At 41.0% G+C, this 27,613-nt stretch overlaps 1 protein-coding gene across 7 annotated transcripts in view; it reads right to left on the bottom strand.

Annotated features, from left to right (window-relative positions):
* MBOAT2 (membrane bound glycerophospholipid O-acyltransferase 2) overlaps window positions 1-27,613 on the bottom strand; it is a 217,663-nt gene that overhangs the window by 71,021 nt on the left and 119,029 nt on the right. For 5 of the 7 annotated variants that reach the window (XR_012157926.1, XM_073336059.1, XM_073336062.1 and 2 more), the window contains 2 exons: window positions 15,289-15,384; window positions 6,662-6,717 (listed from right to left, as the gene is read on the bottom strand). Coding sequence is in view for 6 of the 7 variants with exons in the window: in XM_073336059.1 (XP_073192160.1) it covers window positions 6,662-6,717; window positions 15,289-15,384 (152 nt within the window). In the remaining variant the exon portion in view is untranslated. The remainder of the gene's footprint in view (window positions 1-6,661; window positions 6,718-15,288; window positions 15,385-27,613) is intronic. The other 2 variants (XM_073336061.1, XM_073336065.1) reach the window with 1 other exon arrangement.

Here is a 27,613-nt window from a genome sequence, read left to right as displayed (position 1 = left end):
GGAGTGGCTAGTGCCACTCAAATATTACCAATTCTCCAATGTCTTCGCACAATTCCCTGGGACCATATTCTCTTGCCATCTACCTATTCTTTACTTCCGATCTGGAAGTCACCTACCAATTCATATAGGTCAATTTAGTGTTTTGGAACTCACATTAACACAGTGCTTCCAGCAGCTGCACTTGTACTGCTCTAGTACAGAACTCTGCTTGATTGGAATGTGGCCAGGAAGACATATCCCCAGGATACTACCAGATGGCCAGGGCCTGACACCCTGGTTCCGGGTGGAAAGGAACAGGATTTCAAGACAAAAACCCAGAATTCAAAGTTCTATCTTGATGACTTCTCCAAGAAGCTGGGACATAAATAGGAGGATCTGGATTCATTAGGAGAAGCTGGTTCTGTTCTGTTCTGTTCTGTTCTGATGACTTAAAAGAAAAGCCTATCTAACTCATATTGTAGTGAAGCATCAGATCAGATGAGAGTTAACGTTACTTGTTTTAAATACCTTTTCTCTCCAGTGCTTTTTTCCAACTACTACATAAAAATACTTTGTTTGAAGAAAGTTATTGGCCAATATCACTGGTCACAGATCCCTAAAGGGAGGAAGCGCAGGCGCCCAAAACCCAGTTGCACCTGCATGGTGATAAGTGTGACATGCCAGGTGCAATCCAAAGTAATGAGTAGCTGTGTCACCCCTGCCCTGTAACCTTCCTGCTGTAGCCATGAGCCTGGAATGCTCACAAACAGCCTCCAGCATGTAAGTCACTCCCAACGTTGTCCGTGTGTGCTGCAGCTTACCAGCTTTAAAGACTATCTCAGAATCACCCCAACACACTCCCTGTCCCAGATTTTGCCTCAGAATCTTGGACAGCATAAATATACTGAGTCTGTTATTCCTTTAAGGGAATAATATGCATACAACTTGCTACTCCAAATGGAGTTACGCAGTCACTTCATCTTGAACACACTGGATTTGATAAAACCATAAAACAAGTTTATTAACTACAAAGGGAGAGATTTTAAGTGAGCACAAGTAACAAAGCATAAAAGTCAGAAATGGTTACCAGGAAAGTAAAGATAAAACAAACACTTACTAATGCTTAACTGAAACTACATTAGATTCATAGCAAAGTTTTCTCACCACATGCTTTCAGCAGTTTTAATGACCAAACCCTTTAGGTCAGGAGGATTTATCCCACGAGTCCAAAGGCTGTTTCCTTAGTCTCTTCAGCTATAATGAATGTGATGGATGAGGGTGGGGCAGGTACCTGGGGTGTTTGTCCCTCCTTTTTATGGTTCCAGTCCCACTCTTGAAAAACATTTCCAGCTGAGACCCAGGAGACAGAAAGTCTATGTGAAAGGATATTCCCTGCTGTTTTTTTCACCTGTTTGCATTTCCTTTGCCCTCCTGCCCCAGCCCCACTTCTTTATGACTCCATTTACTTCTTAAATGCAAATAAGGCAAGCACACATTCCTTCCTCTGTTTAGGACAGACCTGACTTCTGCCTGGGCAGGGCTGTTGCTTTGGAACTTGCATTATCATCATACAGGGGAATCTCCACATACTGCGTTGCCACACATATTTAATCAGGATAATACGGGCTAGCAAAGTATGCGTTTTCAAATTATACCTTACAAGGCATACCTTATACGTACATTATTACAGAAGTGTGTAGGGTGTGAACATGGGTATATTCTGCCACAATAAGCAGTTGATAAATCATAGAATAACAGAGTTGGAAGGGACCTCTGGAGGCCATGTAGTCCAACCCCCTGCCCAGAGCAGGACCAATCCCAACTAAATCATCCCAGCCAGGGCTTTGTCAAGCCTGACCTTAAAAACTTCTAAGGAAGGGGATTCCACCACCTCCCTAGGTAACGCATTCCAGTGTTTCACCACCCTCCTAGTGAAAAAGTTTTTCCTAATATCCAACCTAAACCTCCCCCACTGCAACTTGAGACCATTACTCCTTGTCCTGTCATCTGCTATCACTAAGAATAGTCTAGATCCATCCTCTTTCGATCCCCCTTTCAGGTAGTTAAAAGCAGCTATCAAATCCCCCCTCACTCTTCTCTTCTGTAGACTAAACAATCCCAGTTCCCTCAGCCTCTCCTCATAACTCATGTGTTCCAGTCCCCTAATAATTTTTGTTGCCCTAGTAGTACTCAGTAGTGTACTCAGGTCCCAATACAAGAGCAGAAGGATCACAACATTCCACCTGAGACCAGATAGGGGACAAAGGTGCAGCTAACCCCATAATTGTGACACATGTTCACCAGATATTTTTACATTACTTATTTAACTGCAAAGAACTGTACACCTTAATGAACACTTAGTGAGAAATTTTCATGCTTGCCATCACACTTAATCAGCACTCCCATGTTTATTGCATAATGTACCCCACCATTTGTGCATTATGCAAATGAATTCAAAACACCTCATTTCTTTAGCAAGATAAAGTTAGTAAATAAGACTTTCACTTGCTGCTAACCTTGATACTAAACTGATGAGCGTGAGGCTTCCCAGGGTACCCAGGGTGGTGAGGCACCTCGCTACCACCTGCCCTTAGCATGAGGAAGCCTTGTCTGTATCTGCCGGGGGTCAGCTCCCCAACTCCACCAGCTATAACAACACATGCACTTCCCTCTAGGCCTTGCAGGACCCGCTGTCATTCTACAGATTAACGAGTGGCACATTCCAAACCTCAAGCCCTCTGAGCATCTCCCTGGAGCATCCAGACCCTGCTCCATGAGACACTCGCAGTATTCACAGATTTGCTGCTTCCAAAGAAATAGCACATTCCAGTTTACCAGTTCCACCTCAGATCACAGCTCCACTTAACACACGACACTTAGATATGTTTATAGTGAAATCATGTATACTTTTTTTTTTTTGCAAAGCATACAGATTCAAACAGTAGCAAGTGAACATATTGGAAACAAATGGTTACATATAAAATAAAATCATAACGGGAATTCTAGAGCCTAGACTTAATTAACAAGACTCTCTCATCTCTAACCAAGTATTGCTCACCCAAAATCCTTGCAATGCTTTGCAGCTTGGCTGGCTATGGCTCTCCTTTTCTGAGACAAGCACAATGTTAGCTTGCATCCTAGGTGAAGGATTCCATGTGTTCCTCTGCATGCCAAGATATACTGGAACAATCCCTTGTCTTTATTCATAAACAGAACACCCTCCTGCTGTTTATTTATTCCGATAGATTTCCTCTCTTGTATATTTTGCGATCTCTTATTTAGCCCCTGGCTAAGTACACAAATAAGCATGCACTGTCAGGCATATAATGCCTGATACCTCCTGCCTGGAAGGAACATTTCCAAGGTATGTCACCTCCGGTGGCCTGCCTTAATTCCAAAACATTAAGAACATAATTTTCAGTATTGATACATAACTTTTTTAATATTATCCATACATACATTTTGCAATGGTTACAATAACCAGTGGAATACTGGCTCTCAGTAGAGACTTCTCATGCCACCGTTCAGTCAACTATTGTGCAAATATCCAATCCAAAAGATCCCTGTAAAACCCTATGCACCCACTGTGCCCTCAGCCAGCTGGCAACAAAGGGTCCCTGGATCACAACAAGTTCTTTAGAGTAATAAGTGACTCCAAAACCCTGGGTATTTAGTAATCATTATTACAGTCTGTGAAATCTATACTTTTGAATGTATTTTCCTCTGAAAGAGTTCAACTAACCACCACCCTCTCTGATCTATTGTATACTTTGCATTCTTTCCCCTTGACTGAATAGAGCTCAACTTCTCTTTTCCCCTATAAAAACATGGTATTGAAAGAAGTGTAGTGAGTTGAGATATTCTGTGTCATATCTCAGCCTGGAGCAAATGTTTGACTATTTTATAAATTTTAAAATTTAGAGGCAAGGAGAAGAGGAAAGTGTGACAAGCTAATCTTGACACACCAGTGCAAACCCGATACTGCTACAGGGGGGACCATTTAAAAAATTAACCTTTGCGCAAAGAGAGGCCAAAGACAGAGTGAGAGAAAGTCACTGACAGAGTGACACAGCATGGTTTAAGATGCAGGGGAATTCAGTGAATATCTTAACTTGAATCTTCTAAAACAAATCTGTGGAACTTTGGAATTTCAAACTGTAATCTTTAAAATAGATATTTTAAAAGGTACTGACTTGTTGTAAGGGCTGTAATAGATGTAAGAATAGTTTACACAATCATCTCTTTGAATTAGTCTCTTTGAAATCTGAGAGACTCTGAAGTGAAACAGTAATAGGTGTGACACCAGTTACGACTGAGTGAATGGGAGGGGCAAAGTCCTTGTGCTTTGCACTGATAAGGTATAAATGCAGAACTAACGGAAGAGAGGCCCAGTTAGTCACTGTCATTCTTTCCTCTTCCTCCTACATTGTCAACATTAGCTGTGTTCAATATAGATTGCCAGATACTTAGGGTATGTCTACATTTACCATTTAAAGTGCAAAAAGTCCCTTTTTTTGTGCTAAAACTGTGGGAGCATCTACACTTGTTAATGACTTTTTGCAGTAAAACTCAGAAGTTTCACTGCAAAAAGAAAACCACCTTCACAAGAGGCATACAGCTCTTACCACTGTTCTTTTTGCGCTGCTGTGAAAGTGAAGACACGTTCTAGCAGTGTAAACACCCTTTGGCCTCCAGAGGATATCCCACAGTTCCAAAAGCAACCACTTTGGCCAGCATCTCCGCTGCTCTGATGCCCACCCGTCCCTCTGTAAGCCCCGGGAAGTTTGAAGCTCCCTTTCCCTTTGTTTGTAGATGTGGTGGGGAAAGCAGCCACAGAGCAGGAGGTTTTAAAAAAAAATGCCACAGAAGAAACCAGGAAGTAATGGGGCTCCTGAGACATGAAGCAGGGCAGCACGGGGCACTGAGCAGGGACCCAGAATGCCTCCCACTCAGCCCGCCTTCCCACAAGACCTATCCAGAGAGCTGCACTGTGGGATAGCTGCCCTACAGCGCTGCTCTCATCAGGCGATGGAAGTGCTGGTAGTGTAAACACTCTCTGATGCCTGAGGAATTGAGTGAGTACACAAACCAGCGTTTTACTTTCACCGGTTCCCTATTACCGGTGAACCTTACAGTGCAAAAACTCTGTAAGTGTAGACTTACCCTTAGAGTAGAGGCCCAACCTTATGCATGTAAAGAGACATGCAAATCTAGGGGATTGAAGCAATAACATTTAATTCCTGTAGCCTGATATTCTTCAATTCAATAAATAAAATGGATCCAGACAACAGAGACTGGAGGACACCATTATAGACAGTTGGAAAATTTGACTTATATATTTGTAAAACAAACCCCAATTATTTTACAACAAATGCATTTATTTAAAAATTTTCTCACTGGACTAGTCTCATGAGATATACATCACATTTTCACGAATTTTCGAAGGGGAAACAATCATAGAGCTTATTCAAGCATACTTCAGTGCGACACAAACAATATAATGCACAACAGTTGAAATAACAGAGGATTGTCTAGCCACCATTTCAGTTCATTTTACACTAACAAGGCTTTTAAAAACAGTGGATCAGAAGTTTCTTAAACCTGTTTCAATTGAACAGGTAAATTTACCCCAGCTGCTTGTGGCTATAATCCCAGAAGTCATCCTTTCATTATTTAATCTGGTCTCTAAGCACTTTAAAATTGATTAAAATAGTTTGAGTGGAAGGTACATTGTCAGTCTTTTTCATGGTCCACACTATCATTCTTACTTCTCAAAGTGACCAAGAAATCAAAAAGAAAAAGAAGATTTGTGGCACCTTAGAGACTAACAAATTTAGTCTCTAAGGTGCCACAAGTCCTCCTTTTCTTTTTGCAGTACACTAACACGGCTGCTACTCTGAAACAAGAAATCAAACTAGCTCATAAAATAACCTGATACCAATCGTTTCTTTCAGTCCCACCCTTAAGACTCACTTATATATATTGTCACACACTGGGACAATTCACCTCCTGTCAACTTTTCTCTAACCTTTTGAGATATATATATATATAACTATGCAGCCTCTTTGTTCATGCCTAAACATGTTAGTAATATACAATTGACATATTATAGTTCTGTTCATATTATATCCACTAAAAAATTAAAATTCACAGAGTCTTATACAAAATAATTAAACATAGCATAGAACAAGATTAGGAAAAGGAGAAAAAAGTATAAAGTCTTTCTTCTCTACTTACTCCCTTTTTAGTAAAAGTGGTATTTATGTCATGTAAAGTCACAAATTTGTGAATCCAACACTGATCTCTGAATTTGGAGATTCTGTTTTGCTAACTCATTAGGGATCCATGCCCCAGCCCAAAAGGGGCCGAGAGTACGGCAGGCCAATCTTTTGGTGACATGTGGTATCTTCTGAACAATGAGACTTGTTTTCAGAGCTTGCATTCTGTGCAGGCTACCATGATTTTTGCTGAATTGGTCCCTTAGCAAATATTTAAAGAACCAACAATTGAGTTACCAAAACAAATCTCTCCCACCAGCCCCCCGCCAAAATGTGTAGTGGGATAATAAAATTCACAGCACAAACTCATGGTTTAATTTTCTGAAAAAATAAACTGAAGGGAAATTATAAAAAATATACTTGTGAAGAATTAAAGTCAAAGAATGCAGTGCAAAAAGTCTTACCATCATGAATCTCATAAGCCAGACTAGTGATCTTCTGTGTAATTATCATCATTGGGCTGTTACAAGGGAAAAAATAAAGACATTTTAAATAAGAATATCCATGTTTTAATTTCACATTTAAAATTGGGAATAGGTTAAACTAGCAATCCCCACTGGAAGAGGAAAAAATGTCTAACCACTGGAGCTTAGAGCTGTAAAAGTTTCTTGGTCTTACGTTTACACAGTGAGGAGAAAATATTCCTTACATACAGCAGGTCAGTCCATCGAAGAGTCAAGATCTATAACTATCCAGGATTTAAACAGTTTGGTAAAGCAATGCATATATTTTTCTGAATTGGGTCCTAAATGTTTAAATAAATAAGAGAAAATTTCCAGAAATTTAACTGAAGAAAATATAAATTCACTGGGGGAAGGGGAAGAATGGGGGGGTGTTATTTATATATTTTAAGAGGGAGAAGTAAGGGGCGAAAAGCACAGAAGACTATTTCATTGTTATAAATTAGCAACAGCAGCAGTATGCATAGGACAGTAGCAATCCCTGAAGTGAATAGATGGCTATAATTCACTTAAGAAGCTCAGCTGAAATCAAAATCCAGGACAGCAGATCTCAAGAATTAATCTGGCCACATATTCACAACAAAAACATCTTTTTTAATAATATATAACTAACTTTGAAAAATTGAAGTAATTTATTTGGATGTAATAAAGAAGTAACAAGATATGAAACAGAGAACTATGTATTTTGGCTATGTAAGGATATCTTGGTACATCTAATTTTTCTATATAAAGATTTTACTGTAAATATATTCTATTGACTAGCTGTAAACCTTTTCTTCCCATATTCAAAAGAAAATACAACAAGCTGGAACTTTTAACTTAATAAACCACCTTTCATTTTGACGGGTGTCTAATGTTTAGAAACCAAAAATCAGAAGTATGTATTAATATACATATTTTCCTAAGTTTACAACAGCTAGTTCTACACTTTCAAAGATGATCACATTACTAAAGAAGTTTGCAATAGTTCATGCTGATATGATTTCTGAAGTCATATTGCAGGCATGTTACATAAACTATGCTGTTCTTGACCTTATCCTGACTATTTTTGTTTTGTTTTTACTTTGGTTATTTATTCTTTTATTAATATAGAGTGAAGGTTGAAAGTACATATTGATAATTTAGGGTATGTCCACACTGCAGTTCAAGGTGTAACGGCAGCATTAGTACACAAGCCTGCACTAGCTTTACTCACGTTAGCACAGCCAAAAATAGCGGTGTAGTAGCACAGGCTTCCACAAACACACCTCGGACTGCAGTGTAGACATACCGTTACAGGTTTAGAAAAGCAAGTTACAGAGATGTTGCAGCTGTCCCAAAACCAAATGTTACAAACCCAGGAAATTCAGAGTTCATAGAATCATAGAATATCAGGGTTGGAAGGGACCTCAGGAGGTCATCTAGTCCAACCCCCTGCTCAAAGCAGGACCAATCACCAATTAAATCATCCCAGCCAGGGCTTTGTCAAGCCTGACCTTAAAAACTTCTAAGGAAGGAGATTCCACCACCTCCCTAGGTAACGCATTCCAGTGTTTCACCACCCTCCTAGTGTAAAAGTTTTTCCTAATATCCAACCTAAACCTCCCCCACTGCAACTTGAGACCATTACTTCTTGTTCCATCATCTGCTACCACTGAGAACAGTCTAGAGCCATCCTCTTTGGAACCCCCTTTCAGGCAGTTGAAAGCAGCTATCAAATCCCCCCTCAGTCTTCTCTTCCGCAGATTAAACAATCCCAGTTCCCTCAGCCTCTCCTCATAAGTCATGTGTTCCAGTCCCCTAATCATTTTTGTTGCCCTCCGCTGGACTCTTTCCAATTTTTCCACATCCTTCTTGTAGTGTGGGGCCCAAAACTGGACACAGTACTCCAGATGAGGCCTCACCAATGTCTAATAGGGGGGAACGATCATGTCCCTCGATCTGCTGGCAATGCCCCTACTTATACAGCCCAAAATGCCATTGGCCTTCTTGGCAACAATGGCACACTGTTGACTCACATCCAGCTTCTTGTCCACTGTAACCCCTAGGTCCTTTTCTGCAGAACTGCTGCCGAGCCATTCGGTCCCTAGTCTGTAGCGGTGCATGGGATTCTTCTGTCCTAAGTGCAGGACTCTGCACTTGTCCTTGTTGAACCTCATCAGATTTCTTTTGGCCCAATCCTCTAATTTGCCTAGGGCCCTCTGTATCCTATCCCTACCCTCCAGTATATCTACCTCTCCTCCCATAGAATCATAGAATATCAGGGTTGGAAGGGACCCCAGAAGGTCATCTAGTCCAACCCCCTGCTCAAAGCAGGACCAATTCCCAGTTAAATCATCCCAGCCAGGGCTTTGTCAAGCCTGACCTTAAAAACCTCTAAGGAAGGAGATTCTACCACCTCCCTAGGTAACGCATTCCAGTGTTTCACCACCCTCTTAGTGAAAAAGTTTTTCCTAATATCCAATCTAAACCTCCCCCACTGCAACTTGAGACTATTACTCCTCGTTCTGTCATCTGCTACCATTGAGAACAGTCTAGAGCCATCCTCTTTGGAACCCCCTTTCAGGTAGTTGAAAGCAGCTATCAAATCCCCCCTCATTCTTCTCTTCTGCAGGCTAAACAATCCCAGCTCCCTCAGCCTCTCCTCATAACTCATGTGTTCCAGTCCCCTAATCATTTTTGTTGCCCTTCACTGGACTCTCTCCAATTTATCCACATCCTTCTTGAAGTGTGGGGCCCAAAACTGGACACACTACTCCAGATGAGGCCTCACCAATGTCGAATAGAGGGGAACGATCACGTCCCTCGATCTGCTCGCTATGCCCCTACTTATACATCCCAAAATGCCATTGGCCTTCTTGGCAACAAGGGCACACTGCTGACTCATATCCAGCTTCTCGTCCACTGTCACCCCTAGGTCCTTTTCCGCAGAACTGCTGCCTAGCCGTTCGGTCCCTAGTCTGTAGCTGTGCATTGGGTTCTTCCGTCCTAAGTGCAGGACCCTGCACTTATCCTTATTGAACCTCATCAGATTCCTTTTGGCCCAATCTTCCAATTGGTCTAGGTCCTTCTGTATCCTATCCCTCCCCTCCAGCGTATCTACCACTCCTCCCAGTTTAGTATCATCCGCAAATTTGCTGAGAGTGCAATCCACACCATCCTCCAGATCATTTATGAAGATATTGAATAAAACCGGCCCCAGGACCGACCCTTGGGGCACTCCACTTGATACCGGCTGCCAACTAGACATGGAGCCATTGATCACTACCCGTTGAGCCCGACAATTTAGCCAGCTTTCTACCCACCTTATAGTGCATTCATCCAGCCCATACTTCCTTAACTTGCTGACAAGAATACTATGGGAGACCGTGTCAAAAGCTTTGCTAAAGTCAAGAAACAATACATCCACTGCTTTCCCTTCATCCACAGAACCAGTAATCTCATCATAAAAGGCGATTAGATTAGTCAGGCATGACCTTCCCTTGGTGAATCCATGCTGGCTGTTCCTGATCACTTTCCTCTCATGCAAGTGCTTCAGGATTGATTCTTTGAGGACCTGCTCCATGATTTTTCCAGGGACTGAGGTGAGGCTGACTGGCCTGTAGTTCCCAGGATCTTCCTTCTTCCCTTTTTTAAAGATTGGCACTACATTAGCCTTTTTCCAGTCATCCGGGACTTCCCCGGTTCGCCACGAGTTTTCAAAGATAATGGCCAGTGGCTCTGCAATCACAGCCGCCAATTCCTTCAGCACTCTCGGATGCAACTCGTCCGGCCCCATGGACTTGTGCACGTCCAGCTTTTCTAAATAGTCCCTAACCGCCTCTATCTCCACAGAGGGCTGGCCATCTCTTCCCCATTTTGTGATGCCCAGCGCAGCAGTCTGGGAGCTGACCTTGTTAGTGAAAACAGAGGCAAAAAAAACATTGAGTACATTAGCTTTTTCCACATCCTCTGTCACTAGGTTGCCTCCCTCATTCAGTAAGGGGCCCACACATTCCTTGGCTTTCTTCTTGTTGCCAACATACCTGAAGAAACCCTTCTTGTTACTCTTGACATCTCTGGCTAGCTGCAGCTCCAGGTGCGATTTGGCCCTCCTGATAACATTCCTACATGCCCGAGCAATATTTTTATACTCTTCCCTGGTCATATGTCCAACCTTCCACTTCTTGTAAGCTTCTTTTTTATGTTTAAGATCCGCTAGGATTGAGCGGATTGAGCGTTGAGCCTGACAATCTAGCCAACTTTCTATCCACCTTATAGTCCATTCATCCAGCACATACTTCTTTATTATGCTGGCAAGAATACTGTGGGAGACCATGTCAAAAGCTTTGCTAAAGTCAAGGAACAACACGTCCACTGCTTTCCCCTCATCCACAGAACCAGTTATCTCATCATAGAAGGCAATTAGATTAGTCAGGCATGACTTGCCCTTGGTGAATCTATGCTGACTGTTCCTGATCACCTTCATCTCCTCTAAGTGCTTCAGAATTGATTCCTTGAGGACCTGCTCCATGAGTTAAAGCACTACTGGTGATTATTCCTCCTCTGTTTGTATACTTGTATCATTCGACTTTTAGCTGTTATATGCCCAGGAATGCCCTTTCAAAGAGCAGTAGGAATGTGAAGTTAGCTGCTGCTTAGGTCATGGTGACTTAAGATTTAGTATACAGTCACAATCTTAGTAATAGTAACTTGTAACCTACTCATCTTCTACATTATGCCCAGTCTGTAATATTTTTTAATCTGTGTTGTGTGTTCTGAACTGTAGTATTTTTCTTATACTGTATTCTGTTGCTACTGAATATCTACTGAGCATTTCTAGTATGCCCATCACATCGTAGCTAGATGCCTACATGATTATGCCACCAATCCCCAAACAACTAAGAGTCTGGAAGGTAAACCACATGTCAAATTAATGTTGCAATATATATGAGTATTTTCCTGCAACTGCCTGTTCCACTTTTTACAGAGTTGTGCCCCTGTTCGAGGTAGCTTAGTCGGCAGTTCATTGGCCCTATCCATCACTGTGTAGCCCTGCCAGTAATTCTTATGTTTTAGTAGGTCAAAGTGTTTACTGTGTGAATTTTTTTATTACTTTTTTTTTTAAAAGTCTGTGCAGCTAGAACAGGGTTGAAAATTCACACACACACAAAAGGTAACAGTTTACAGAACAGGAATATGAGCAATTGGTTAAAGTCCCTGGCCTTCAAGTGACAAAATACAATAATTGCATAGGAACAGGAAAGCACCACCTGAGTTAAGAAAGAGTTGGAAGAAATAATTGGACTGGGCAATTCCCTTCTATTAAGTATGTATTTTTAAAAGACACAAACTACAATACCTCTGGGCCTATGTCTAACTATAAGTGGAATTTCTACTTGTTTCAACCAAATATACTTCACCTAAATTAATTTCCGATATAAATTCACCGATTTCAGTGGAGTTCAATCTGAAATAAATTTGGCCTATTCTGTTCTATCATACTTCAAACTCTATTTGAAACTCTTATTCGTTGTACCAAGTAACATCAACATCTGCTTTGGAGACTAAATAATTGATGACAAAAAAAAAATTATGGGACTGCAACTGTCAAGGTTTCTCCCCCACTCTGAACTCTAGGGTACAGATGTGGGGACCTGCATGAAAAACCTCCTAAGCTTATCTTTACCAGCTTAGGTCAAAACTTCCCCAAGGTACAAAATATTCCACCCGTTGTCCTTGGACTGGCCGCTACCACCACCAAACTAATACTGGTTACTGGGGAAGAGCTGTTTGGACGCGTCCTTCCCCCCAAAATACTTCCCAAAACCTTGCACCCCACTTCCTGGACAAGGTTTGGTAAAAAGCCTCACCAATTTGCCTAGGTGACTACAGACCCAGACCCTTGGATCTTAAGAACAATGAACAATCCTCCCAACACTTGCACCCCCCCTTTCCTGGGAAATGTTGGATAAAAAGCCTCACCAATTTGCATAGGTGACCACAGACCCAAACCCTTGGATCTGAGAACAATGAAAAAGCATTCAGTTTCTTACAAGAAGACTTTTAATAAAAATAGAAGTAAATAGAAATAAAGAAATCCCCCCTGTAAAATCAGGATGGTAGATATCTTACAGGGTAATTAGATTAAAAAAACATAGCGAACCCCTCTAGGCAAAACCTTAAGTTTCAAAAAAGATACACAGACAGAAATAGTTATTCTATTCAGCACAATCCTTTTCTCAGCCATTTAAAGAAATCATAATCTAACACATACCTAGCTAGATTACTTACTAAAAGTTCTAAGACTCCATTCCTGGTCTATCCCCGGTAGAAACCAGCATATAGACAGACACAGACCCTTTGTTTCTCTCCCTCCTCCCAGCTTTTGAAAGTATCTTGTCTCCTCATTGGTCATTTTGGTCAGGTGCCAGCGAGGTTACCTTTAGCTTCTTAACCCTTTACAGGTGAGAGGAGCTTTCCCCTGGCCAGGAGGGATTTCAAAGGGGTTTACCCTTCCCTTTATATTTATGACAGCAACTAACCAATGGCTTAGTATGTTTTTTGTCTGTACATGAATCCCAGTATTGCCAACCCGAGCATTCATAAAACAAGTCAGATCCCCCGAAGTTATAAGCCTGGCTTTAAAATAATAAGATCTGAAATATAATAAATTTTATATTTGCCTTCAAGTTTGTGAGCCTTTAGAATTCACATTTTTAAGCTTTTCTCCATAGTCATGAGAGCCAGAATCTTTCAGTCTTAAAAAAAGTAAACTAAGATGATCATGTAATCACCTCTCAGCAGGAGCTGAGACTTTAAGGGGAAAAAACACCTATTATTGCGAGACTGCTTCTTTGGAAACTAACTCTACAGTTCCTATATGATATACTGATCCCATCTCTACCTTAAATTGGATGACTCTAGCAGCAGCCCCCTTCAAGAGCTCCATAGTTATATCACTAGATCCCATTCTTCATCGTCTTTCTACTTCTACCTCCCCTCATAACAATTAATGTTTAAATCAGTCTTCTACTAAGAATTTTTTCAGCTGTGTCTTGCAAAATACAAGTCCCTCTCATTCTCATCTTCTGTTATACCCACAACCATTGATCTGGCAGAAGATTCTATGCAAAGCAGACACCAACAGGATATCACAGATCTGATAAGGAGGAAGAACACTGTAACAACCTCAACCTTTCCTCCCAAGAAACAGTCTTTGTCTTTGCCACTCTCAACGCTGAGACAGATCCTTTGCTTTAGCACCCCAAAATCTTATTTCTTAGTCTATAAAATTCACATGACAGAGCACTGAGGCACTTGCTGGTGAACAAGGGGTCTCAATTCAGCTTCCACAGATGCTCATGGACGTTCTATAAATTGGTTGCTGAAGAAGAGGAGGATGCCTTTGGGAAGGTCACGCTCTACATCCGGAATCATTGGACTAGGGTGGACCCCAAGTTGCAAAGTTTTGTTTCCTGTCCTGCTTATGATAACTTTTTTTCATTTTTTGTTTTAGTGCTATTTCTTGAAATAAAAGACGTGCTATCTACCGCTATGTTTTTCTGATGGAACATTCCACCAACTTACCAGTTCCCAGAAAACGTATGTTGAACTATATAAGTTTGTGAATCTGGTAAAACTCAGTAAATCTTGAGTTTGAAATCAATGTGCTTCAAATTCCAACAGTTATCACAGTAGAATACAGGATACAACAGTAGTCTCCAGCACTTCAGATATTACTGAAGCTCTTGATAAGTTTTCACATTTTAATCAGAAGCTACTGTAAATAATTCAAATTATGCCAAAAAATGCTTGTCACTTTTCAGATTCCACTAGTATTCCCAAACCATTACTGTATGGATTTGATCCAAAACTCATTCACTTCCATGGGAGGCTTTCATTGAGTTCAGTGAGCTTTGGATGAGCATTTATATACCTGAAGGAAGTTAGTTAGTTATTCATGGTGGGCAAATGGCACTATTTGAACTATTTAGTATAAATTCTATATTTCCTGACAGAATTTTTTAATATTAATACACTGTGTGCTCCCTTTTGCTTTCTGACTTCAAGTCCAGAAGTCTTGTATGAAAAATAGCATAATAAATAATATCAGCTAGCTCTTATATAGTGCTTTTCAGCAGTAGATCTCAAAGCAATTAAAGGAGGCCAGTGTCATAATTCCAATTCTCAGATGGGGAAACTGAGGCACACAGCAGGAAAGTGGCTTGCTCAAGGTCACCCAAGAGGCCACCAACAGAACCAGGAACAGAACCCACATCTCCTGAGTCCCAATCCAGGGCTCCACTAGGGAATATGGCCTTCGACTTTTAAACTTTCACTTTTAAATCAAATTAGTATGTAAATACCATTGAATTAGTGCTTTTTAAAGCTGTGCCTTTCAAAAATAGATTTGCTGTAAAACCACTTATTCGGTTTTTTTGTTGCCCAAACATTGCAGGTAGTGACAGAAACTTAGTAATTGAAATTCGAGTTATTCTATCATCCAACAATTTACTGTAAGAGTAAACACAGTTTCACATCAGACAGACAAGCTCTACTATATGTTGTTGTTGGGGTGGGGGGAAATGGAGTATATAATTTTTTCTTACCCAGAAAAATCAGCAGAATACTGTCCATAATCAAAGATATAGACTCTAGTAATTTGGCACATAGTGAGGTATCCCAAAGCAAAAACAAAGCAATATCTGAAAAGGAAAAACAATTATATTTTATTTAGTTACTCCAAAAAGGCTATCAATCAATGAAAACATATTGCTCCAATGTTCCAAGTCACTTGCAGTTTGTGTTTGGACTAAAAACATTCACATTTTATCTATTATGGCAGAGCAGTTAGTTAAATAGATTCATTTTTTCATACATTTTTGGCAAGTATTACACAATTTCAAATTTTAATGCACCCAAATTCTATATATAGTACCATAATACCATTAAAAATTTGCTATCCTATGACAAACTTTGGTTCATTTTCCATAGATGTGCAAAACATATCACAGAAAGCATCTATTGTGGCAATTTATAGAGAGTGTATGTACCTTCATATACATACATGCAACCGTAATTCAAACTGCTGTTATAAAATCTGCAAGTGCTATAACCATGGAAAGAATCCAGTCAACAACATTTACCCTTTTCATCTCCCTGAAAGTTTAACAAAAAAAAAATTGATACACAAACATTCTGTTAATTCATATATTAAACTCCTACTCAGTGAGATTCCTAGATTCTACTACACGCAAAACCTGAGCACTGTACATCCACTGCAGCTGTTCTGGCAGGGATTAGAACAGGTAATTAACTTCTGTTTCAAACAAGCATATTAGTGCATTTATTGAAAAACAGTACATTTATGTCTCAAGTTAGAATTGAGATATAAGAAACCACAGATGTATAACAAACACATTTTACATAAATGTTGACACATTGCATGTGGCGGCATTAGAACCTCTTTTATAGTAGGGTTGGGGGGTGAGCTGCACAGTGATCTCCCACCTCTGTGCAGCATGCCCTGTGCTCCCCAATGCCATGCTGGAGTCTCCACATTTATTTGACAAATAAAATTTGCAGAATTTTTCAGAATTTTAAAATATTGTGCTCAGAATTTTTATTTTATTGGTGCAGAATTTTAATTTTTTTGGTGCAGAATGCCCTCAGGAGGACCACCAACAGCTTACAATCTTAAGCCTTGATCCTTCAAACACTTAAGCATATATTTCACTGCCATGAGTAGTCCCATTGTTACAGTCACAGGAGTAAAGTTAAGCATGCACATAAACGTTTGCAAGATCAGGGCTGTAGGTCGTGACACAGGTTCTTGATAGACATAGGGGTCTAACTGAAATCAAAATCACACACAGCATAACCAGGAAATTCAAAACAGAAGGGAGAGAATAGAAGAAATAGGGCAGCGATTAGATATTAGAGTAATGGACATTATAGTAAATCCTTAGATAGAATGTACACAGATTACACATAATAGGTAACAAGGAAAAAATGGGTTAAAAAAATTACATAATGCACTCTGTAAACTTAAAGTTCACACTCTTGTCTGAAAATATTATCCACTATTGTTACAACACCTAAGGTTACAACCTACAAGAAAAGACAAAAATATTGTGCTGCAAGACTGAGGGGTGGGGGTGGGGATTAAAGAGAAAACACAATTTTTTTTTTAAAGACGCAATAAAAATCAGGGGAACACATAGTACTTGAAACGCTTAACCAATATTTTAAAGTGACAAGATTTCAAGTTAATAGATTAGATTAACTAAAGGGACTCTATCATTTTAGGTACCCTAACACCTTACAATTCAACGAAAAATGTTGAATTATTTGTATATATAGTTAAATTATGTTATGATCACAAACAGGATAAATTAAATAATTCAGCATTTTTTCTTTGAATTGTAAACTGTTACATACCTAAGCTGATATAGAAATTGTGTATTTTATGGGTTGTTTCTATTAGTAAAGTTGGAGACAACATGACATAGAGCAACTAAGATGGAGTGGGCAAACTTTTTGGCCTGAGGGCCACATCTGGGTATGGAAATTGTATGGCAGGCCATGAATGCACACAAAATTGCAGGTTAGGGTACAGGAGGGGGTGAGGGCTCCGTCTGGGGGTGCGGGCTCTGGGGTGAGGCCAGAAATGAGGAGTTCAGGGTGCAGGGAGGGCTTTGGGCTGGGGCATGGGGGGTTGGAGGGGTGAGGGCTCTGGCTGGGAGTGCGGGGTCTGGGGATGAGGGGTTTGGTGTGCAGGAGGATGCTCCAGGCTGAGACGGAGGGTTTCAGAGGACAGGAGGGGGATCAGGGCTGGGGAAGGGGGTTGGGGCGTGGGAGGAGGTCAGGGGTGCAGGCTCTGGGCGGTGCTTACCTGAAGCAGCTCCCGGAAGCAATGGCATGTCCCTCCTCCAACTCCTATGCGGAGGCACGGCCAGGTGGCTCTGTGCACTGCCCTGTCCCCACAGCTCCCAGAAGCAGTGGCATGTCCCCTCTCCAGCTCCTCCACAGAGGCGCGGCGCTGGCCAGGTGGCTCTGCACACTGCCCCATCCACAGGGGCTGCCCCTGCAGCTCCCACTGGCCACGGTTCCCAGCCAATGGGAGCTGTGGGGTCAGCGTTTGGGGCAGGGGCAGCATGCAAAGCCCCCTGGCTGCCCCTAAGTGTAGGAGCTGGAGGGGGGACATGTCGCTGCTTCCGGGAGCCGCATGGCGCCACAGCATGCACGGAGCGGGGCAAGCCCCCCGACCCTGCTCCCTGGCTGGAGCACCGGAGCATGGCAAACCCCAGACCCCACTCCCCAGCGGGAGCTCAAGGGCCAGATTAAAAGGTCTGATGGGCTGGATCCACGGGCCACAGGGCCACAGTTTGCCCACCCCTGAACTAAGATAATAAATGGTATGAAGAGACCAATTAATTGACTTAAAACAAATAGGTAGCGACATGACAGAAGTATTTAAACCATATAGAGATTTTTATAAAATTAAGCACTATCTAGTATTTAAGGTTGGCTGCATATACCAAAATTTAAACATATGTCAAGTAGTTAGAGGAATTACATTGTAGCCAATGATTTTAGTTTATCCATTTATTGTGTGATATTATGATTAATCAATATGTTATGCCATATATATTCATTGTATGTTAATTAGAGTTGATTTATAGGATTACAAAAGAATAAGACTGATCGGTATTTAGAGGAATTATGTAGTAGACACGAGTAAGAGAAGCTGAAATACAAGAAACCATGGGCTGAGGTCTGTAAGACTTTGGCTTAGCTATTTTAGACCTTGGAGACATGAAATGTTGGCATAAATTAATGACCGAGAAATAACCCGAAAAATTATGGGAAAAGAAGTACCAACTGGTAATATCGTGAAAGTGTAGCTGGGAAAGTTAAATTATAAAATGCTGCAACAACAAATATTGTCTCTAACATGTACCTTAACAGTAAGATAAAGGTGGTCCGTCAACGAGAACCTACACAGCCTATAGAATTTGGTGTCACTTGTGTTTCTAAGGGACACAGACCAATATGAAAGAGTGGCTTGACACTTCCATGTATATGTGCAGAATGTAGGTATAGACAGACTCACAGTATAAAAAAGGTGCCCAGAGCAGGAAAATTGAGCTTCCTATGGGAAACTCCAGTAGGAACCACTCCCATATTGATGATCAATCCATGAGAGGGCCAATAGACTCTAACACCATCTAGGAGGATGTGAATATGTCTGTAGGTATAACTGGTACATTGTACTTATCTTTAGGAAATGTATATGCTGTGACATTTACAACTTTGTTGGTAACTTTAATAAAACTACTAAAGATAAATGCTCTTGTAATTGTATGTTATTTGCCTATGGTTTCATGTGTTCCTATGGGCTCTAGATCTAGAACAGAGATAACTTTGTTGAACTTGAGACTGTAGCTGCCAGAGCAGAATCCACTGGAGTATAATTAACATTAAATAGAATAAAAGGCTACAATATGTAAAAATAAAATTATTTGGCAGAGAGTAACACTTAATAGCATCAATAAGGGAAGACTTTTGCCTATACTCTTTCCTGGATGCTTTAAGAGAAATCACCAAAAAAACTGATAGTTCTTATGTAGTTCATTATCACCTATCCCTTCATTTCTCTCTCTTTAAGGTCATTCCTCAAAACATAATTAATAAAGAAAAATTGTTAATTTCAAGGAGGTAAAGTTACTAACTTTATCTCCCACTTTCTAATCAGCAATAGAACATCTTAGTTACTGTACAACTCTTAAATATGTAAAGGTTTGGAAATTCTTAATTTAAGTTTGTCAGGAAATATTATGATCTTATGGTTAGTTTGTAAGTTTTGTAGTAAGCCAATTGTTATAAGTGGAAAAGAATAGAGCAACATTTCCCCCCAGCAAAGAGGTCATCACATGCTCCCCTGCAGAATGTGCATGAAGACAAGCCTGCAAGTGTTCTTCAAATGAAGGCTTGTCTGTATGCAACGAAGTCACCAAAACCATCCAAGATTATTCAACCTCCTGGTCAAAGACAGATGGAAATAAGAACTGCCGGTCATCACATTACCTGAGCATTCATGAGTGGTCATGAATCTCACTAACAAAGCTTGGTGTAACCCCTCCTTCAATGATCGATATAATCACAATATTACACACTCTAGATGCTACCCACCCGAAAGCAGTCACTCCAGTCTCAACATGCCAACCAAACCCTGGTAAGGCAAATAAACGACACCATCCAGATACAAGGAAACAAAAGAAATGGAATTTTAAATATTGATGTCACTTCAGCCCTGAGAGCATGTAAGCAACTGTCCAACACCACATTTTCAGATCCCACAGAAAGGAAAAATCTGAGAAACTGTTGTGAAACGCCTTTGCAGCCTGTCAGGGTCCACAAGCAGCTCAACAAAACCTCACAGTCAATGGTACAGAAGTCATCTCAGAGATTTGGGGAGGATGAGCATACACACTTGATCTCTTGGCAACACCAAGTCATTGATCAACCACCAGTGAAATTATTGCAATCTCCATGTCTAGAACAGGTGCCTGATTAAAAGGGTCAAGTAAATTACAAGACACCAGATGGCACTGCTTTGCCACAACTTAGCTCAATCATCTTCTTCTAAAAAGCAGGTTAGAATGTTCATTGCCTAGGCTGTCAATGTCTAGAAATAGATTCTAAAACAGATGCCTTCCTGGCTCAATGACCTCAAGGAAGATACTAATCTCTATCGAAGCTGGTCTCAACATTCCTCGCTCCCATCCCTCTTGATTTCACCAGCCACAAGGGGCAGAGTTTCATCTCACAGCTTTGTTGTATTAGAGACAAGATGGATGAGATAATATATTTTATTGGACCAACTTCAGTTGGTGAGAGAGACAAGCGACCACTCTATATCTGAATCATAGAATATTAGGGTTGGAAGAGACCCCAGGAGGTCATCTAGTCCAACCCCCTGCTCAGAGCAAGACCAACCCCAACTATATAATCTCAGCCAGGGCTTTGTCTATCAGTCCTCATCCTCAAAGGAAACCTGCAGAACACTTTCAAAAGACGAGCCTGGACACTTAAATTTATAATTCTGCTAGACACTAAAAATCATTAACTGAACAGAGACACTGGATTTATGGCTTACTGAAACAATCTGTAACCCACTAACCCCCTTTTTTTGTCCTGTGACTGGAGAGGTGTTAACAGGCCAGTCTATCTTGAATATGTGCTAAGTACTTATGCTAAACAATCTGTTCCACCTTGGAGTTAGCTGTGATGCTCAGAATACCTTTCCCAGACCTGAAGCAGAGCTGTGTGTAAGTGCAAAAGCTTGTCTCTCTCACCAACAGAAGTTGGTCCAATAAAAAATATTACCTCACCTCACCCACCTTGTTGCACCAATATCCTGAGGCTGACACGGCTACAACTACACTGCATACAACTCTCTTGTATGAAACTCCTATATTAAAACAGATAACTACACGTTCCACCATTTCCCAGTTTCATGCTAACAGAGCACAGTATTCTTAGTTTTGATGTACCAGAACAATCTGCTCAGGCAAGAAAAGTATTTTTGGCTAACCAACTGGACACATGCTAACCATCATAACCTGGGTGATAACATTTCTTGTGCAAATATCTGTATGCATTTTAAAATCTTAAATGACACCTATTGGTAATTAGACTGTAGGAGTATAGCAAAATAATGTCTAAATTTTGTAAACAATGGTCTAAAACAAAACTTATCTTCATACATATAGTACTGATCTTGCCTCAATATTGTTTATGTTACCTGAAAACTCAGTACAGTAACTCCTCACTTAACATTGTAGTTATGTTCCTGAAAAATGCAACTTTAAGTGAAACGATGTTAAGCAAATCCAATTTCCCCATAAGAATTAATGTAAATGGGGAGTTATGTTCCAGGGAAATATATATATATATATATACACACACACACACAGAATATAAATTTTAAACAAACAATTTAATACTGTACACAGCAATGAGGATTGTGAAGCTTGGTTGAGATAGTGGAGTCAGAGGGTGGGATATTTCCCAGGGAATGCCTTGCTGCTAAATGATGAAAAAGCATTTGGCTGAGCCCTCAATTAAAATTGTTGTTATTGCATGTTATCGCAATTAACATTGTTGTTAATGTACCCTCACACTCTACAAGGCAGAACAAATGGAGGGAGGAGACAATAAATGCATGGCAGTGGCTGCAAACATTCCCTGCGGACACTGAAAGTGATGATGAACCCATGCTATCCCAGTGGAACGCACTACTCCCTCCGCTTTCCAAAGTGCCGGGGAGGTGCATGTGTGTGTGTGTGAGACACACAGTGTGTGTGTATGTGTGTGTGTCTGAGAGAGAGAGCGGGGCACATTGCCCCTTTACATATGCTGATCCCACTCTAAGTACACTGCCTTTTTAAGTAGATCAGAAAGTTGAGACAGCAGCTGCTGCCAGCAAGCTCCCTCCATCCTGAGTCCTGTCGTGTGTTCCCCCCGCCCCCTGCTCTGTGGAGATGGGGTACAGAAGTGGGGGGGCAGGAACGGGGGGAAAGGGGGAAAGACCCAGGTATCAGCACTCCCCTCTCCCCCACCCCCTGCACAGCAATTCCTGGGAGCAGCTCCAAGGCAAAGGGCGGGAGCAGCTCCAAGGCAGGGGGCGGGAGCAGCACAAGGCTGTGGGGGAGGGACACCTGAACTGCCCGGCAATTGATAGCCAGCTGGGCGGCTACCACACAGGGAACTTAGGGGAGCAGATGGGGGGCTGCCAGCCTACCCTGGTTCCAAGCCCCCACCAGCTAGCTCCAACGGGCTGCTCTTCCTGCAAGCAGTGGACAAAGCAGGCGGCTACCAAACAATGCTATAAGGGAGCATTGCTCAACTTTAAACAAGCATGTTCCCCAATAGATCAGCGACGTAACAACAAAACAGTGTTAACCAGCAGGACGTTAAGTGAGGAGTTACTGTACGTACCTATTTTCCCCACTAAATTACTGAGTAATTCTAAACTGTACATTAATCGGAAAATAGTTCAAAACACAGGCGCAAGCTTCTAATTTTCCCTGGGGGTGCTCAACCCCTGCTCCACCCCAGGCCCCGCCCCCTTCCCCCAAGCCTCCACCCTGCCCACCTCTTCCTGCCCCACCCCTCCCTTCCTGCAAGGCCGCACCCACTCCGCCTCCTCTCGCCCCTGCTCCGCCCCACCTCTTCCCTGCCTCTTTCCTCCCCTTACTCCAAGCATGCCCCATCCCTGCTCCTCCCCCTCCCTTGCAACACCTCCTGCACACTGCTCCTCCCCCACCCTCCCAACCCTCCTGAATGCTGCTGTTTTTAGACCCTGCTTTCAAATTCACTTGGCTGGAGGGAAAATGTCATATGGCTCACATTTTTTCTCTGCAGTTCATAGTTGAATTTTGTCATAGTTTAATTAAACTTCATGTAGTTCAGCTCTAAAAAATTCTACTCTCCTAATGCAAGGAGTAATTTTGATAGGTGACGAAAATATTTTAATCAGTTATGACAAAGGGTGGATAAGGGGACTTTGTGCTGAAGATGGTAAATTTCTGGACATATCTAAAGAGTTAATTTAGTTGTTGGAGTGTGTGAAAAACATTTCTGATACTGGCTTTTAACTTGTTAAAATAAAGCTGCTCTAAAATGGTCTTGCATAAGAATTCAAACAAACCATCAGAAAGTTGCATCAAAGTATCTGATCACTGTCCATGAGGAAGTGGCCCAAACTCTAGTGAGCTCGTTAAAACTGCACTGAGAGAAACATGGTGATAGTCTTGAACTTTCTGGTTAAATGAAAATTGGCTCAATAATGAAGGACGTGATGTCACTTAGTTGAGGCCGAACAGATCACTCTGAAGATGAAAAGTGCTGTATAAGTACCTAGCAGCATTATCTTTTTTAGTAGTTAAAATCTTTTTTTTTTTTAAACCATAGGCACTGACTCCATGGGTGCTCTAGGGCTGGAGAACCCACGGAAAAAAATTAGCTGGTGCTCAGCACCCACCGACAGCCAAGCTCCCTTCCCTCCCCCCACTCCCATGCACCTACAGCCCCTGCCGATCAACTCCTTCCGCTCCCTCCCAGCACCGGAACACCTGGTTGAAAAGGGACCCTCCCCAGCCTGGTGAAAATGAGCAAGTGAATGAGGGTGGGGGACAGCGAGTGACGGAGGGAGGGAGGATGGAGTGAGTGGGGCAGAGCGTCAAAGAAGTGGCAGGGCAACAGTGTTCGGTTTTGTGCGATTAGAAAGTTGGCAACCCTACTCAGAACTGAAATTACCTTCTCATCTATAACTGCTAAACGTGGGCTACCAGAAGGTAAAGTCAATATTTATTTTACAGATAAATTTCAAGAAAAAACTGGCATGTGACTACTTATTCAACAATTCTACAAATTAAATCTTTTATAACAAACAGTTAAGAGGCATATTAATTTGGAATATATCTGGGCAAACACATCTAGGATTATTTCACAAAACTTTTTTGTCAAGATAACCTGGTTTTATCTGTCAACTGAGTGCATCTACATATATTAGTCAATCTAGTCCGGGTGAAGTTCCAATCATACAGCACAGTAAAGCAAAGATAGGATTGACATGTGCAACAGTATATTTAAATAGAAGGTACTGTATATCAGCAGGGACATTAATAATTTAAGAAGCTGTGATATATATTTTATTAATTCTCCTATAAATTTGCTGTTATTTTTGTACTAGTCTCTCATATTAGGTTTTAGTACCTTCTAAAGTTTGTATTTCCCAAAGCCAGGTTATCAAGTCAATACACCATCCAAAGTTTTTAAATTGCATTATTACAAGTTTTTTAAAAGCATAAACTTTGGACAATCTGTAACCCTCAGCAATATTCCACTACACATTAGTTGATGATCAAGGCAACTAATTTTACAGGGACTAGAAAAGAAACTAAGACTTCTTTTCTCACTGCTACACATACGTATTGCACTATGATATCATTGCTGGTTAATAATTCATTTGCCAAGTTACATTGGTTGAAAAAATATCTTTGAGTTTTTGATCTACAGACTTTTCCACAAAAAAGCTCCAATCATCCAAGCTTTCAAATGACATGATTTTTTCTTTTTTTCTTTCTGGCCACTTGAACAGAAATCTATGCATATTTTTCCATTCAACTTTTCCTTTCTATTGGTAAAAAGGCATATGTCACACCTCATCAGACAGAACTACATTAACACTGGTAACTCTTGTGCACCCTGGAGAATGCACGTGCATCAATGCAATGAAGAGCATATGTTAGGGTTAAAGGAGAAGTGGAAAATCCTTTAGCAAACAGAAAGGAATGAAGAATGTTTGATATTTTTAACAACAAATATTTTCAGTGAAATCCTAGCCCAACTGAAGTAAATAGTTTTGCCATGGACTTTAACGGGACCAGATTTTCACTCACCCTTTGTTATTTGTAATTTTTCTTTCATGGATCAGACAGTTTTGAAATTAATTTTATAATATATGTTATATAAAATAAAGTCAAAATCAGAAAATGTTTTGATATTAACACAATATAATGTTTCAACTGATCCCAAATGAAGGTGTTTCAAAAATTTCATTTTACAGAAAGTTTCAATTTTTTTCCTTTTGTTTTTATTTGGAATAAAAAATTTCAAAATCACAGAATTCCCAGTAAAATGAAAAGTCCAGTTCCCACACAGTTCTAGATATATTACCTTTTTTTGAGTAGCTCTGTTTTATTAATTTTCCCTGTTCATATACCAGGCAGTGAAAAATCAATCTGTTTTAACATGGATGAAACACTGAGCCCCTGAGACAAAATATCCTGTCTGTTCAGAAGAAGGGTAAGGGGAGGTGCTGCAATATTCTGAGACTTGGGTTTCTTGGCCAATGTGGTGCTATAGAGCGTAAGCGTCTTTCTTCTTTCCTCACCATCTGAACAGCACCTGACAAGGTGAAACTGAGGGTTTCAGTTTGAGGAGGCAAGAGGAACAATATATAAGCACAATCCTCAACCATGGTTGGGACAGGAGAAGCATCCCTGGATGCATCTTTATATTCTCCCCCCCCCAGCCATGTGAAAAACACACAAATCTCGTTGCTAAGTTTTGATGCGAACAGATCTATCACCAGTTTATCCTCTCTCTCATAATGAAGAATATTCACCTATACAGATTTTACTTTGACTGTTTTATGGCCTGTTAAGGGCTGCTCTACACAGTGTGGAAATGTGCGCAATAGGGTGTGATTTCTAAATCAGACTGAAGTGTTGTGCATTAATTAGTCCATGTAGACCCTGCTGGTAGTGCTGTTTGAAACAGTACTAAGTTAAAACAATGAGGAGTCATTGTGGCTCCTTAGAGACTAACAAATTTATTTGGGCATAAACTTTCGTGGGCTATAACCCACTTCATCACATGCATGGAATGAAAAATACAGTAAGCAGGTATAAATATACAGCACATGAAAAGATACGAGTTGCCTTACCAAGTGTGGGGGTCAGTGCTAACAAGGCCAATTCAATTAGGGTGGATGTAGCCTATTCCCAACAGTTGACAAGAATGGGTGAGTATCAACAGAGGGAAAATTATTTTTTGTAGTGATCCAGCCACTCCCAGTCTTTATTAGGCCTAATTTGATGGTGTCAAGTTTGCAAATTAATTCCAGTTCTGCAGTGTTTCATTGAAGTCTGTTTTTAAAGGTTTTTTTGTTGAAGAATGGACACTTTTAAAGTCGGTTACCGAGCGATCAGGGAGATTGAAGTGTTCTCCTACTATTTTACAAATCTTGATGTCTGATTTGTGTCCATTCATTCTTTTGCATAGAGACTGTCCGGTTTGGCCAATGTACATGGCAGAGGGGCATTGCTGGTGTAGTAAGATGAGGCCCTGAAACATAAACCCTCGGTATCAGAGGCTCGGTATGAGGCCTGAACTAAAGTAAGGCTCAAGACTTTGCTAACATAAAGCAAAGTTAAACTGTGAACCAGAGGCAAGCCCTGCTCACAGAAGCTGGCAAAGAATGGGCTGGTGTTGCAAAAATACATGTACCTAAAAGGAACTGGACACTAGAGATATAAACATATGCCAGGATGATACCAGAACACTCCAATACTTGCACATTACACACAGATAACAAAGAACAGGCGGATCCATCCTAAAGACAGGGGCAAAAAGGTAATATGATGAATAGAGTTGTTTTGTTCGAACCAACATGTGCAAGGTGAGAGGCGGCACCTTACTACGTCAGGAGTGATGTGTAACTTGTCTGTACTTGTGTATAAGAATGCATCCCTGAGTGGATATCTTTGTCTGGCCTAGGGGGCAGTGGAGAATCCCACCACTGACTGAGCTGGTCCATTGTCAGGGAGCATATATGTACTAGCAGAACTGTAGACATCTGATCCGGGGAGTTAGAGACTGTGTTTTGTTTGGCAATAAGCCTGGCGGGGTGCCTTCGTACCTTAACGGAATCTGTGGTCATTGGGCGGTTTGCTCAAGATCTGCTGTGCCAGCTATCTGTGAAGAGCAGGGACAGCACACAGGGAGAACACACATGCACACAGATGACTGTTATCAACACTGAACAGAGCAAAGCACCACACTGATGACGCCTGAAAACAGCTGGCACGTGATGGTATATATCACATTGGTAGATGTGCAGGTGAACGAGCCCCTGATGGTGTAAGTTAAAACACACTAAGGAGACTTTAATGCGCAACAGAAGTGCCTACACAGACCAATTAATGTGTAACGCGTTAGTGCGCTTTACCCCACCATGTAGACAAGCTCCCAAGTCTGTAAGCTATTAATCTTGCCCTGATGGATAAAAGATGCATCTACACTCATGAAAACAGAAGACTGGCTTCTTTTTTCATTGTGGCAGATTTCAACCCAAATTTT

This window comes from Lepidochelys kempii, chromosome 3 (assembly GCF_965140285.1).
Source record: "Lepidochelys kempii isolate rLepKem1 chromosome 3, rLepKem1.hap1, whole genome shotgun sequence".
Lineage (NCBI taxonomy): Eukaryota > Metazoa > Chordata > Testudines > Cheloniidae > Lepidochelys > Lepidochelys kempii.
The sequence above is the reverse complement of the archived record's forward strand: the minus strand, read 5'-3'. Positions and strand labels throughout refer to the sequence as shown.